General features: G+C 40.1%; 1 protein-coding gene across 1 annotated transcript in view; it reads left to right on the top strand.

Annotated features, from left to right (window-relative positions):
• Positions 1 to 16,055, top strand: part of LOC126235941 (uncharacterized) — a 74,109-nt gene extending 58,054 nt beyond the window's left edge. The window contains exons 6-7 of the mRNA XM_049944909.1: positions 4,883 to 5,111; positions 14,563 to 16,055. Of these exons, the coding sequence (XP_049800866.1) occupies positions 4,883 to 5,111; positions 14,563 to 14,852 (519 nt within the window). The 3' untranslated portion in view covers positions 14,853 to 16,055. The remainder of the gene's footprint in view (positions 1 to 4,882; positions 5,112 to 14,562) is intronic.
• Positions 16,056 to 16,536: the final 481 nt, after the last annotated feature.

Genomic DNA, 16,536 nt, shown 5'->3' on the forward strand with positions numbered 1-16,536 from the left:
ACTAAAGCAGTTGATGCCCCTTTCCACCATATCTGTTTCAGTGTAAAAATTTATGTTACTGGAGGATCCACTATCCTACTCTTCAAAATGATCACTTTTTAATAACAATTGGACTAATGCGATGATGATGGCTTCAAGAGTATTTGCACACTGGTACAATTGTCCACTTTTACTGAGCAATTATGACTAAACACCACACCTGAGACGACTTATACTTACCTTAGGTAGCATTATAGTCTATCAAGAGGTGGAAGAATTATTACAGCAATCACCCCTACCTCTCTCTTATAACCTTCCTCTGCTGAATACAGGGATGAAAATGCATTTAGTGCTGCATGTACCACCTATTCTTCAGTTGGTGCTTAGCAGCCAGTGTGTACATTTATTATACAGTGACATGTACACATTGATCTTTGCTATAGCAATTATTACCTAAATGTTTTTTTTATTCATACCCTGTTTGAGACCCACTTATTGTGGTAGTCCATACAAGAAGCTAATTGGGACGCATGTTCCTCTGAAGTATGTGTCAATATCCCAAGAAAAAAATGTTGACAATATAGTGCAAATGGCTCTGAGCACTACGGGACTTAACATCTATGGTCATCAGTCCCCTAGAACTTAAAACTACTTAAACCTAACTAACGTAAGGACATCACACAACACCCAGTCATCACGAGGCAGAGAAAACCCCTGACCCTGCCAGGAATCGAACCCGGGTGCGGGAAGCGAGAACGCTACTGCACGGCCATGAGCTGCGGACAATACAGTGCAAGAAGTGATAAATGAAAGATACTGTTGCAAAAAGGTGGGAATTTAAGGAGATGGGACCTGGATAAACTGAAAGAACCAGAGGTTGTAGAGAGTTTCAGGGAGAGCATAAGGGAACAATGGACAGGAATGGGGGAAAGAAATACAGTAGAAGAAGAATGGGTAGCTCTGAGGGATGAAGTAGTGAAGGCAGCAGAGGATCAAGTAGGTAAAAAGACGAGGGCTAATAGAAATCCTTGGGTAACAGAAGAAATATTGAATTTAATTGATGAAAGGAGAAAATATAAAAATGCAGTAAATGAAGCAGGCAAAAAGGAATACAAACGTCTCAAAAATGAGATCGACAGGAAGTGCAAAATGGCTAAGCAGGGATGGCTAGAGGACAAATGTAAGGATGTAGAGGCTTGTCTCACTAGGGGTAAGATAGATACTGCCTACAGGAAAATTAAAGAGACCTTTTGAGAGAAGAGAACCACTTGTATGAATATCAAGAGCTCAGATGGAAACCCAGTTCTAAGCAAAGAAGGGAAGGCAGAAAGGTGGAAGGAGTATATAGAGGGTTTGTACATGGGCGATGTGCTTGAGGACAATTTTATGGAAATGGAAGAGGAGGTAGATGAAGATGAAATGGGAGATAAGATACTGCGTGAAGAGTTTTACAGAGCACTGAAAGACCTGAGTCGAAACAAGGCCCCGGGAGTAGACAACATTCCATTAGAACTACTGATGGCCTTGGGAGAGCCAGTCATGACAAAACTCTACCATCTGGTGAGCAAGATGTATGAGACAGGCGAAATACCCTCAGACTTCAAGAAGAATATAATAATTCCAGTCCCAAAGAAAGCAGGTGTTGACAGATTTGAAAATTACCGAACTATCAGTTTAATAAGTCACAGCTGCAAAATACTAACGCGAATTCTTTACAGACGAATGGAAAAACTGGAAGAAGCGGACCTCGGGGAAGATCAGTTTGGATTCCGTAGAAATGTTGGAACACGTGAGGCAATACTAACCTTACGACTTATCTTAGAAGAAAGATTAAGAAAAGGCAAACCTACGTTTCTAGCATTTGTAGACTTAGAGAAATCTTTTAACAATGTTAACTGGAATACTCCTTTCAAATTCTGAAGGTGGCAGGGGTAAAATACAGGGAGCGAAAGGCTATTTACAATTTGTACAGAAACCAGATGGCAGTTATAAGAGTCGAGGGACATGAAAGGGAAGCAGTGGTTGGGAAAGGAGTGAGACAGGGTTGTAGCCTCTCCCCGATGTTATTCAATCTGTATATTGTGCAAGCAGTAAAGGAAACAAAAGAAAAATTCGGAGTAGGTATTAAAATTCATGGAGAAGAAGTAAAAACTTTGAGGTTCGCCGATGACATTGTAATTCTGTCAGAGACAGCAAAGGAGACTTGGTAGAGCAGTTGAACGGAATGGACAGTGTCTTGAAAGGAGGATATAAGATGAACATCAACAAAAGCAAAACGAGGATAATGGAATGTAGTCAAATTAAATCGGGTGATGCTGAGGGGATTAGATTAGGAAATGAGACACTTAAAGTAGTAAAGGAGTTCTGCTATTTAGGGAGTAAAATAACTGATGGTGGCCGAAGTAGAGAGGATATAAAATGTAGACTGGCAATGGCAAGGAAATCGTTTCTGAAGAAGAGAAATTTGTTAACATCGAGTATAGATTTAAGTGTCAGGGAGTCGTTTCTGAAAGTATTTGTATGGAGTGTAGCCATGTATGGAAGTGAAACATGGACGATAACCAGTTTGGACAAGAAGAGAATAGAAGCTTTCGAAATGTGGTGCTACAGAAGAATGCTGAAGATAAGGTGGGTAGATCACATAACTAATGAGGAGGTACTGAATAGGATTGGGGAGAAGAGAAGTTCGTGGCACAACTTGACTAGAAGAAGGGATCGGTTGGTAGGACATGTTTTGAGGCATCAAGGGATCACAAATTTAGCATTGGAGGGCAGCGTGGAGGGTAAAAATCGTAGAGGGAGACCAAGAGATGAATACACTAAGCAGATTCAGAAGGATGTAGGTTGCAGTAGGTACTGGGAGATGAAGAAGCTTGCACAGGACAGAGTAGCATGGAGAGCTGCATCAAACCAGTCTCAGGACTGAAGACCACAACAACAACAACAACAACAACTGTTGCCACACCAACAGAAGTCAATGAATGCATGGAGGAATGTTTCATACCAGTCTTTTTGACACAGTCAAATTACTTGGTGTGTTCTGTGCCAGAATTGCAGCCTCAGAGCATTTTCATAGAGTTCTACTCATCATCAAATTTTAACAAAACACATTATTCCGTCTTTTAACATGATGCCTCTATTACAGACTGGGAATGTAACAGTGCACTAGCACAATGGAATGATACATCCCTAGCCACAGGTATCTTACACAGCAAATGTTTCATCACCTTAGTGACTATAACCACAGAAGTATCCTGATAGAGTAAAACAAAATTTGCCAAGAGGGACTTTTCACCAAAAATTTGCTTTCCGTTCACCATTTCAATGCAGATTTCAGAGGTATAGCTTCAAATGTCTACCTTTTACACTTGGAGTCTGCGGACAGTGGGCGGTCTTAAAGGGAATCTACTAACTTTATTAAAGAATATTATACTATCAACATTTCAGAGTTAGTTGGTACAACCCTTAGTAATCAAAGTGTACTGGAAAATGGGGTTCCACCCAGGGTTAACCTGGAATGCTGCCCTCTTCACATTTACCATAAGTGCAATAGTCACTGTTGCAGAAACAAATGTATTATTGGCTTTGTATGTTGATGACTTCAACTACAGTTCTATGTCACTATGCTTAGTGGAATGTTGGAATGTCATCTTCAAACTGCCATCCAGAAGACACTGGAAAAAGCTCAAAACCATGGGCCTCTGTTTTTCACCTACTAAATCCTAGGTCATGAATTTTTGTAGAATTCAATCTACCCACACCTTGAAAATTATATCTGGATAACCAGTGGCTGGAAATAATTAGCAACTTTTGCTTTTTAAGACTGTTTGATCATATTGTAATACGGTTATTGTGTGTAAAGCAGTTTAAAACAGCTGTAGCCAGAAATTAAGCTTTGTGTGCATCATTGGAAACCCTTCTTGGGGAGCAGCCTGACAAGTTCTAGTAAAATTTATACCATTTGTCAATTTAGTACGACTAGATTATAGACGATTCAATTGTGGATCAATAGCCTCTTGCGTATTAGGCCTATTAGACCCTGTGCATCATGGCAGAGTCTGCCTCCTGACCAGAGCTTTCTGCCGAGCCCTGCTGATAGACTACTTGTAGAAGCAGTTATTTCACCTTTAATGGTATGCTACCAATAATTCTAATCAAGCAGTTAAGATGAAGTGTAGACTAGAACATAACTGTTGCTCAATTTTTATCCAGAAATCCAACACCCACCTCTTTGTGGACCATTTGAAAATTGGAAGAAGAGAAGAGAGTAGACTAGAAGACATGCATTGAAAGCTGTTTTTCCCTGTAATAACTTGCCCACCTACCTCAAAGATGGAACTTCTCGTGTTGTGTATTCCTCAAGCTGTTGTATGAATGGATCTGCTATGTTGCGTCAAGGATCATCCAGACCCTAATATTCGTCAGTGTAGGTTTTATTCACTGTAGGTTTTATTTCCTCCCTCATCAATGCACAACATGTAGTCTGATGTATACTGACAGATCAAAGGATGGTGAAAAAATGTGCTATGCATTTATTGCCAAAAAAAATTATGAACTTGCATTCCTTTCTCATAGTATGCAGTATCTACGTGGTAGAATTAGTAGTAATACAGAAATCTCTCACAAATACAATTTAACGTGCTAGAAATATTCTGGACTCGTACTTTAAGTCTCCACCACTCTACAAATTTGATAATGATCTCCACAATACAGGAGCCACTTTAGTGTTCCAACTGACATCAAACTATGTAGGTAACTCAGTCAGTGATCTTGCTGATACATTAGCTAACCAAGCCTCCACAATTTTTGTGCTCAGTTACATGTTTTTTGCGTTTAGGAGATTCATGTGATGAACAACAGTAAAACATTTCACTTATACATTTTTTATTGACTAATGTTACAGCAACAACTGGCAGCACGGCGAGTGGACTTATCATGTACTAATTGTGGTACCATGACAACTACTATATGGCGGCGCAACCCAGAAGGTGAAATGGTCTGCAATGCCTGTGGATTGTATTACAAGCTTCATGGAGTGAACAGGCCAGTTACGATGCGAAGAGATACAATACATACAAGGCGTCGAAGGCCAAAAGGGGACAAGAATTCTCCAAACCATCGCCATCGTTCCAGTGAGTATTTATTGATGTTTTTTGATTTTGTTATCTAAGAGGAAATTGAACATCCATTGTAACCTGCAGCACAATATTGAACAAGATGAATTATGCCATAATCCACATTTCAGAGACATTCCATGATTGATGTCAGTCCCCCCTCCCCCCGTCCTCCCTCCGGCATGACAGTCTGTTCTTAGTTTGACCAGAAAGTGTGATTGCACTCTCAATAAATAAAAGGAAAGATAACCCATATTTCTGTTATAATGGACACTGCCTTCTGTACACTAATAATACAGCTTTTTTGTCCTTGTTCTACTTGATTTCTTTGCTGGGAAAGGAACTACTGGTTCAAGAAGTTTATAATCGATTTTTTTCTGTTTACGTTTGTTCTGACCTTTCCGAGAAAACCCATGCCAGGGTGGAATAAATGAGATACTTATGTTTAGTATTTGTTTCCATAAGACACACTCAGGGCTTAGAAAAAGAACAGCAAATAACTAAAATTATCTCCAACAACAATTGAAAAGCAGTGCTGGGCAAACAAAGATTAAAACATGACTCTCCTGCTTATTGCCAGGATGTGCCTTAGCCAATTAGGTCATCTGAGTATGCTTACAGGACTGACTAAACCTAAATGTCACTGATAGTGTCTATCCCCACCCTCTTTTTTTGTTCTTTCAACTGGATTGATGCTGTGCTCCAACTTTTCCTAATTTGTGCTAACCCTTTCATTTATACATAACTGCCATATCCACTATCGTGTGAAACGAAATGGTGCAGTGTTAAAGATTAGAGACTCAAAACCCCATCCAGCTTAAGGTTTTTCACGATTTCCCTAAATCTTTGAGACAAATGCCTGGAATGTTCCTTCGAAAGGGTGCAGCCGACTTGCATCACCATCTTTTCTCTGACTGAGCTTGTACTCCAACACTAAAGTTCTTGTTGTCGAAGGGACATTAAACCCAGATCATTCTTCCATTACAACGTCCTGTATAACCTCAGTTTCCATATTTGAGTCTTTGTCTCCCCCTGTAATTTGTCCCCTCTACAGCTCCTTCCAGTATCCACTTAATTATTCCTGGATTTCATGTCCGACGTCTATCTAACCTGCCACTTCTTGTAAGGATCTTATAGACCTATTTTCCAACCTACTCCTTTCAATATTTCTTAATTTCATATTTTTTCAGTCCACTTAATTTTCAACAATCTTTGATAGCATGACATTTCATGTTTCCAGTTTTATCTTCTCTGGATTTCTAATGATTAACATTTCTCTTTTACCCAATGTTTTACTTGAGACATGCACTTTCACGAACTTCTCTCCCATTTCTGTATCAGTATTTGACACTAGTAGATCTCTTAAATAGAAGACAGCTTTACAATCTTGTTGCCTAGATAGGTTATTTGTACTTCTTCCACTATTGTATTGTTCCCACCAAGCGAGTCATTATTTTCTTTTCTACTACTATCCATCACCTTCATCTTTATTTTGTTTATTCTTGACCTGTATTTTGTTGGAAATATTCTGTCCATTCCTAGCAACAAGTGTAAGTTTTCCTTATATTTGGCGATAAGGAATAATGTTGTGTGGGAACCTTAGCATCGGTATGTGTTCCTGTTCTTCTTCCATTCCACTTCTGAAAACTTGTTTGGCATACATTGTTAACATTTCGAAGCACCAGTTATGTAATAGTGGTGATAAGCTGCAGTCTTTCCTTACACCCGTCTTAACACAGACTTGTCTTTTTTGACATTTCCACTTTTTTTACTTCCACATTTGGCTTTTGTAGATCTTGTAAATTGTTCTTGTATCTGTGTACTCTAGCCCCTGTCTTCTAAGGCTTGTGAACATCTTTTTCACTTGACACTGTTGAAGGTGTCTTGGTTTTTCTTCACTTTGACTTGATTAATAAATGCTATGTTAGAAATAGTTCTCCTGTTAAATTTTCCATTCCTAAAGCCAGTTCAGACAAATTGTCCACTCCAACTTGAATAACTTTGTGGTTCCTTCCTCTGCCACGGGTATGTCACTCTGAAGATCTCTTAACAATTCCTGCTGACTTGTTTGGATTCAGCTCGTTCAGTATTTTGTTAAATTCTGTGTTACTGAATCAACTACTTCTTTGTACATCAACTTTCTCTTCCCTTTATTATGTGTGCCTCGTAGATTAACATCTCTACATTTTACTTCATGGCTTGTCCATGGTTGGATTTTGCTGGCAGATTAAAACTGTGAGCCCTTTAGCTTGGTTGTCATTGCTGGCGAGAGGCTAGGTTCTGGGTTTGTGTCCCACTCCGACACACAGTTTTAATCTGTCAAAAGGTTTTGTAACTACAAACACTCTGCTGCAAAGGGGAAGACACAATCTCATCAATGGCTTCTCTGCCTCTACTTTTGCTGTAGTTGTGATGACCTGTCATATTTTAACTATTGCTTTCTTTTTATGTTTATTCCTTTTTTATAGAACTGCTGTTGGCATTTTTAATAAGGCCATTGTCCATTGATTCAGATATTTTCTACTTTCTCATTTTGTCCTAGATTTTATGTATTCCGTTTCATTATGCACTTCTTTTACACCCTCTTCAATTTCAGCTTCCTGCTCACCTCTGTCCATATTTGAGTATGTTTGCAGTCCAGCATATGATTTCCAAGTCTTCGTCTATGATGTAGTCCAACAACAATATGAAGAAGATAGATTGCTACTCGCCACATAGAGGAGGCGATGATTGGCAGATGGGTACATTGCAAAAACACTGCTAGATATTATTTACATGAAATATATTTGCGGTTGTGAATATGGACAAACATCAGTTGTATAATGGAGTGACAATGAAAATTCATGCCAAACCAGGACTCAAACCATATTTCCCACTTGCTGTGAGCGTTGCCTTACCGTTAGGCTATCTGAGCATGACTCATGACCAGACCCAAATTTCTACATTTCATCAATCATGTGTCAACAACTCACACACGTACATTCATTATGTATATTATTGTACAGGGGAGTCATATTAATTGGAAGACATTTGCCTGTAGTTGGTGGATAGATACAATATTGCTGTGCCTGTGCAGTTCAGGATTACAATGCGATATTCCTGCGGAAATGCGTGCATGTCCAAAGAAACGGACACTGTGGCATCTACAAACATGATGAAATACAGGAAATGTATTCACAGTTGTGAACACAGACAACCATCGACTGTGTAATGGCATGACCACAGTGAAAATTTGTACACGACTCTGACACAAACCCGGATTTACTGCTTGTTGCGAGTGGTCTCTTTACCATTAGACTATCGGAGCTTGACTCATGGCCAGGCCCAAACTTCCATATCAACATGTCAGTGACCTGCACTCATACATTAATTATGGTTGTCACTGTACTGGGGAAAATTTTAATTGAAAGTCGCTTGCCAAGTGTCAATCGATAAACAAGGTTCTTGTCTGAAGGAACTTTGCAGCATAATTCTGAACATCACAGGCGCTGTAATATCGTGGATATTATTTAGGTTTTGGACTAAATCCTCCTCCAGATATATGTAGGTAAATCAAAACTTGCACACATTCACATTAGCACAACTCGCGTACACATGGTCATGCTCGTCTCTGAGTGTTAAGGCTCAGTTGCATCTAAGGTGAGCATTGATTTTGGGGGGGGGGGGGGGGTGCAGAAGAGGCTTGGGCAGGCAGGGGGAGGGATAGCAGGGTAAGGTGAGGGAAGATGGTAGTACTGCCTGTTAGAGTGTGCAGGGATGAGGTGGTGATGGTGTAGTGGGCTACTTGGTTACTAGGTGTAGTATCAGGGGACGTGGGGGGGGGGGGAGAGGAGGGAAGTGAGGAAGGAGAAAGGTGTATACAGGTGCACTGGAGGGATGGAAGGCTTGTGTAGGGTTGGAATTAGAGCAAGGAAGGGGACAGGCAGCTGGAGGACAAACCAGCAAAGGTTGAGGCCAGGGGCTTACAGGAATAAAGGAAGTGTTGCAAGGAAAGTTCCCACACAACCAGCTCAAAAAAGCTGGTGTTGGTGGGAAGAATCTAGGGGACGCAGTCTGTGAAGCAGTCGCCAAAGACAAGGACTTTGGGATGGCATTCTCAGCAACTGAATGGTCAGCTGTGTGTTGGCCACAGATTTGCATTGGTCATTAATACAGACCAACAGCATGTTAGTTTTAATGCCCACATTGAGTGTGGCACAGTTGCAGCCAAGTTGCTAGATCACATGGCTGCTTTCACAGGTGGCACTGCCTTTTATGGGATAAGAGACACCTGTTACAGCACTGGAGAAGGTGGTTGTGGGAGGATGTATGGGACAGGTTTTGCATCTAGGTCTACTGCACAAATATGAGTCTATTGTGCAAATGTTGGGGAGCAGGGATGGAATGAGGACAGGCAAGGATATAGTGTAGGTTCAGTGGGTGGTGGGTTACCACAGTGGGAAGTGCGGGGAGGATATTCCTCATTTCAGGATACAATAAGAGAGAATCTAAAACTTGGCAGAGAATGTGATTCAGTTCCTCCAGTCGTGGTTGGTACTGAGACGCAAGAGGGGTGCTCCTTTGTTGTTGGACAGTGGGTATGTGGTGTACGGTAGGCTGGCTATTGAGAAGACAAGGTAGGGAAATCTCTTTCTAGATAATGTGGGGAGGGCAATTTTGGTCTGTGAAGGTCTCAGTGATACCCTTGGCATATTCAGAGTGTGTGTACTTGCCGCTACAGGTAGCCATGGGTGGCTAGCCTGTATATAAGGGACTTCTTGATTTGGAATGTGTGGCAGCTGCTTAAGTGAACGTTTTTTCAGTGGTTAGTAGATTTGATGTGGATGTATGTAGTGATGTATATGCCCTTGAGATGGAGGTGGACATTGAAGAAGGTGGCTTGTTATGGTGAGAAGGACCAGGTGACTTGAATGGGGGGGGGGAAGTGTTGAGGTTCTAGAGGAATGTGGATGGGATGTCCTCACTGTCGGTCCAGATCATGAAGATTTCGTCAGGTGTGGGGTTTGGGATTCTGAATGGTTAGGAAGGATTCCCTAGATGGCCCATGAATAGGTTAGTGTAGGATGGTGTCCATTGCTGTATCACAGATTTGTTTATAGATAACGCCTTCAAAGGAGAAATAATTGTGGGTGATGATATAGTTTGTTGGCTGTGGTGACCAGGAAGGAGTTTGAAAGTTTGGAGTCAGTTGGGCATTGGGAAAGATAGTAGTCTTCAGTAGATAGAAGGCTGTGAGCATTGGGGATGTCTGTGTAGAGTGGAGCAACAATGACACATGATAAAAAAGAAACAGGAACTGTGGGGAGTCAGTGGAGGGAATGGTTAGTGTATTGTTATAGGAGGGTAGGTTATGGGATTGGGCTGCAGGTCATTGTCCACAAGGACAGACATTCTGCCTTTCGGGGCACAGTAAATGGCCACAATGGGGCATCCTAATAGTTTAGTTTCTGTGCTTAAGGAGGTAGGAGAGTGGGGAGTTGGTGGGGGGTTAGGAGATAGATACATTCAGGAGAGAATTTGTGGGATGGACATAAAGATTTGAGGAGGGGCTTGAGATCCTGGAGGATTTCTGGAATGGAGTCACCGTGGCAAGGCTTGTATGGTGGATGTATCTGACAGCTGGCATAGTCCGTTTGCCAGGTAATACTTTTGATTGATAGCTACAGCTGTGGAGCCCTTCTCGGCATGTATGTTACAAGGTTGGTATCAGTTTGTTAATTTTAGATGTGACATTGGTTTCCATGTTGAAGGAATTTGGGAATTGTGGTAGGACAAGGGTCTAAATTAGGAAATTCTGGGAAGTTAACGGGAGATGATTAGTGGCAATGGGAGTTAATGAGTGGATCTGGAGACAGTGGGAGTGCATCAAAGTTATATGGAGGTGTAAATTGAGTGAGGCAGAGTTGAGTGTCAGTTTTGGACTGAGTCACTTTGGTTGGGTTAGCGATAAAAAATTGTTCCCACTGTGAGGACCAGGAGAGGTAGTTACGGTCTTTAAGAAGCCCAGCAGGATTGAATTTTGGAATGGGTCAAACGGTAATGACTTTGAAAAGATCTGATACCCTTGAGACTGAGGTACTTTGAGGATAGCTTCATCACTTTGTTGAGCACCTGTAGTTCTTTTTAAGTTGTGGCAGTTAGAGTGAGTTCCCGAGGGTGTTGCAAATGTAGTATATCTCCAAGGTACTGTTTGCAGTTATAAGAGGAGGCATAGGTGGTTTGATGGATTTGATCATTGATTAGTTTCCCACTGTGAGGTTAACAACCGAACTCCTGTCTGTATGACCGCCATCTTTTGACTAAGCCATTTCTAGAATGGGGTGACTCCATATGCCAGAAGGATTTGGCAACTATATTCAAAATCTGGAATTTAACTTGTGTCCCAAGACCGTTGGACCACTATTTACCCACATGATTGCAAAACCTTTTTAATGTACATACTTTATCAGATAAGGTCAGCAGCAATTGTAGATTGTTCACTATTGGAACTGTTGCATGCAGGAAGGTGTTGTCGCTAGGTAATTCTAAGGAAATACAGAGTTGTATGGGCAGTATTTCCACTTGGGGTAGACCTACTTCATAGCAGCACCTCTTAAATATGGACAAATGTGATATAAATATCTCTAGAAAAGAAAGAACCCAAGATTAATAATAAATACTGAAGTTTGCCACAATGTTCAAAGATATGGGGGTAATACATCTACATATGTACTCTGTAAACCACTGTGAGGTGATGGGTGGTGGGTGCTCCCTATTGTACCACGTATTCAAGTCCCTTCCCTCTACACGGAGTGCGGAAATATTAGGTGTTTAAATGCCTCTCTGTTGGTTTCGCTACCCCTACGGGACAGTTGGCATCTATTTTCAAATACATTTCAGTACCCCAATTCTGTGTTCCCTTGAACAGTCTTCTAAGATAGTGCACAAGCATCTTGTAAGCAGTCTTCTTTGCAGACTTACTGAATTTTCCCAGTATCCTACCAATGGACCGTAGCCTGCCACCTGCTTTACCTACAGTTGTGCCTATGTGATTATTGTACTTCTTCTCAGATTGTTATGCCCAGGTATTTGTAATAGTTGTCTCCCATTGGCATTGTGGTGATGAGATTCTCTGAATTTTATGATGTGCACAATTTTACCTTTTTCTACCATGTTAATGCAAGTTGTCAGTCTTTTCTCCACTTTCAAATCCCTTTCAAGATCCGACTAGATATTTGAACAGGCTTTTTTTTCCCCAGATGCTACTCCATTATAGATAACTGCATTACCTATAAGAATTTTGAGGGTATCATTAATATTGTCTTCTAGGCTGATAGTACACTACATAACAGCAAGGATCCCACAGCCAGATTTCCGTTCTTCTGTAGATAATTTGTGCCAGTATATTGCACTATGGCATATTAACCCTTTTACTGTGGTTGGCTTATGTAGAAGTCCACTGTAATTGGGCCCTGCAGTTGCCATCCAGCCTGCTCTGCATGTTTACCAATCTGTTAAACAAAATTGCTGTGGAAGCAATGTCTTTGGTGTTATCTACCGGGCTTTCTGGTGTTATGGATAGTTTTGTTTGGCAGTGTATTGTTACTTGGGCAGTCACTTAGCATTGTGGACATGCAAAGGATTTTGAGCTTCATTTAGCCATGCAGTGCGAGCAGAGGCACATTTGTTGTAAAAATACCCACTCTGTATTGTCTCCTGTCTCAGCTATAGATGTTTTATTTTTGTGTAAGATTTTCTTTTGAAAATGAGCAAACTGTTTTACTCAGCCAAAGAAACCTTGAAGGTGCTATTAGAGAGTGATTTCAAGGGCAGCAGTGAAAATTAATCTGATAGTGATTTATTTCATGACCAAGTGCATTGGCACAATAACCGACTGAGAAGTAAGCAACTGGGAACTGTTCAGTGGGCCCAGCCGGTCAGCCGCACCTCCCATTGTTAAAGGGTTAGGCACATAGTTATGTTATATTTATGCCTGCAGGCATGTGCCCTTTCTCTCTTGTATGATTCTGAGTTAAATGCGTGACCAGTGTTTCCAGGTTTGCCATGGCAGAGACCAGTTCAGTTTGTTGTTTGAGATCAGGAGTTCTGTGATTCTACAACAGATGTATATCAGTGGTACTGAATAGTAGTTTTGAGGATCATTCTACTACCATTTTTGTAGACAAAGGTAACCTGTGCATTCTTCCATCTACTGGATGCTGTTCATCTACTGGATGCAGTTCTTTATTTTAGGGATCTGTATTGTATTGGTGTTAAAATAGGGGCTGACTTCAGTCAGAGAGATCTGTTAAAAGATCCTGCTGCAGTAGTTATTGAAGGCTTCATACATTGGCCTTATTTTAGCTGAACATGTTTCATTTAGCATTTATTTATCTGTTGACCTATGCTTTGTTTTGTACCTATTGTGTAAGTCGCTCTTTCTTAACGGAGGCTATATACCATGGAGGGTCCATCCAATCATAATCATTGTTGCTACAACTACCTCATGGTCACTGATACCAGTTTCATTGTGGACGTCCTCAAAGAAATTAGGTATATTTGTTCCTGTAGATCTAATATGTTTCTGTTATGAATTGGCTGCCAAACTATCTGCTTTAAGTAGTTTTAAAAGTAAACATTCCATCCTTCTTCTTCTTCTTCTTTTTTTTTCCCCCTACCCACCACTAATTAATTGCAACTATCTCAATGGTTTTTGGGTGACTAAAATCTTCTCCAATAGTGATAGTATGGTTGGGGAACATGTGTTCTAGTAACATCTAAGGCTGATGTATCTCAAATATAGATTTATGCACACTCTTAATACTGAGTGTTGCCCAAACAGCTAAGAAGGAATGTGAAATGGGAGGAATAATACATGAAACCAATACTGTGAAGGCAACTGGAAGACGTAGATTTTTTGGGGAGAATTCTGGAAAGTGATGTGCCTCTGTAAAGAAAACTGCATCCTAGATTTTGAATGAATTATTCTGGAGTGCCCCAGTATTTAGAGTATGCACATGAAAGTATACCTATGACTTCAGAATTGCACTGCTAGGGTCTTAACAAGTCTGTACATCCTGTACAAAATAGTCAGAAGAGTAATTTGATAAACAGTTTTTTGAAGAAAGACAAGCCTCTGTTGAAACCCTGTGGGGATGAATTTAAAGAGTGGCAATCAACAGTTCTGTTGTCTCTGTTGTCTGTCTCTCTTGTAGGTACTATGAGAATAAGATAAAAGTGTAGAGGCATGTGGATATCCATTTTTCCATCACTCTCTATGGGATTGGACAGTAACAGAATGTTGTTAATTGTGGATAGTGTATAACTATCCACTGTTATGTTTTGCTCTCTCTCTCTCTCCCTCTCTGTGTGTGTGTGTGTGTGTGTGTGTGTGTTTTACCTCATATTAAAATTTGGAAATTGTTGTTGCTTTATTTTGTCTCTAGTTGAATTGTATTAGTATTTTTCTGTGAAATATAATGTTTTGCAGAAGCAGCCAATGGAAATATAGCTACAGAGGAGCCAGCAGACATGCTGGCAGCTTTACGTCGACAAATACAACCGCATCTAATGTTGGCGCTGCAGGCGGCGCCAGGACTTCCTCCACATTCGCAGGGACATCCTCCACATGGTCCTGCTTCGTTGTCAGTCATCAAGTCAGAGCAAGATTCTGCAACTGCTGGGGGCTCCGACAATGAATCTGAGGAACATGATAGGTCAGGTGAAAATGACCTTTCTGACCTCCCACTTAATTTGGTGGCAACCAGCTTAGCTGATTGATAATTGAACAGAAAGTCACTGTAACACAGGGATAAACTCAGGTTCTGTTGCTTCAAGAGTAATACACAGTATGCACTGGCACATACAAAATTAAAGAAAATGGCTTTGGAATATGCAGATGTTGTAAGAGATCAATTATCCTATTTTAAATAACGATCTATAACAGTAATAATTATGCTCTACAAATGTATTATAATTTTTTAAATAATTTCATCATATTTGGTAATGATATGACATTCATATATTTCAGTATTGAAACCACGATTTCCTCACACTTATATGAAATTTAGATAACTGCAGTGAAAGAATTTTCCGTTGCTTAATGAAGAGCACAAATCTGAAGAATTATGGCAAGTTTCCTTTGTCCTGCGTGATCAGTTTCATTTTGTGAGAAAATCATTCTACAGCAGCGAAATCACCAGTAATGTTTTCTATCACCTACAAGCTCAACATCCAGGAAGGTGCCCAACTGTTATTTTTCAAAAAGCTAAGTGTCCTACTGAAGACAAAGCTGTCATGTTGAAATGTGACAACAAAAATATACAAAAGCTCAATATGAGCAGCATGTGCATTTCTTTCCAGCTTTTATGGGTGAAGTTAAATAGTAAACAACAGTGCTGGTGCTGCTGAGTCCTGACTAAGATAGGGCCAGTGCAAATGTGAGAGGACAACGTGTGTGTGCAAAAATGTTGTTTTCACATTTTTTTCTTAATTTCTACTACAGAAACAAAAACTGCAGTAAAATGTGAAAAATTGTAACCTGAAATCCCATATTTGTGAATTTTATTTTCTAATTTCTTGAAATTCATTTATTCACCTCACCTGTTGATACACTTTTGAAAACAAATAAATTGGACTCCATAAATAATTACTTGCTGTCATTTTATAATTTGGAAAATCAGCAGATGTTTGGTTTTACCCTGTCACATTCGTCACATTAGTTGTTCAAAAGTGTTTTGATGATGCTACTGAGGACATTTATCATTGAAATATAACAGAAACCATTTTGTTCATCGCAAGGCCAGTTGTCAGATGTACTTATTTCTGCAACTATTTCAACGACTCCAGAAAATACTTGTGTCTCAGTAAATTCTACAAATGTGCTAGCAGCACCTTAACAAACCCTATGTGGCATTATTTTGGAAGTAACAAGACAGACAGATTTGCAGTGCTTATAGCAACATTTTAACTGTGGTTTCAAAGTAAAAATCTTTCATGGATAAAATACTGTCTAACATCAAAGACAAACTGTTTTCAAAAGTATTTGCAGAATATTTGTTATGCATTACTGTAGAGCAAAACTGTCGTATTGTAAGAAGTAAAATTTGAATTTAAAAGTGCCTGTGCAGAATGTAGCTGGTTTGATAGGAATTAGGTGGGTGCATAATCTGTATTTGATGTAGATTCTGCATTCATCTAATTTTCAGAAATATTTTGCTGTTTTGGATGGTTAAAGTTTGTGGATTTCATAACAGTGCACAAATACTGTGTAAGATTACATAGCTGTTGCTTTTGAAGTCTGTCTTCCCTGTGTTACAGTTGAATCCTCTTATTCTAAGTGGAAACTGTAAAAATGGCTTTGTTTCAAGTGGTAAAGTGTGCAGCAAGTTGGACAGTGAATTTTGTTGCCACAGCTGCCACTATTGTAATGCCATGGCTGTTCCCAAAGCAAGATAATTGTGTG

This window comes from Schistocerca nitens, chromosome 2 (assembly GCF_023898315.1).
Source record: "Schistocerca nitens isolate TAMUIC-IGC-003100 chromosome 2, iqSchNite1.1, whole genome shotgun sequence".
NCBI lineage: Eukaryota > Metazoa > Arthropoda > Insecta > Orthoptera > Acrididae > Schistocerca > Schistocerca nitens.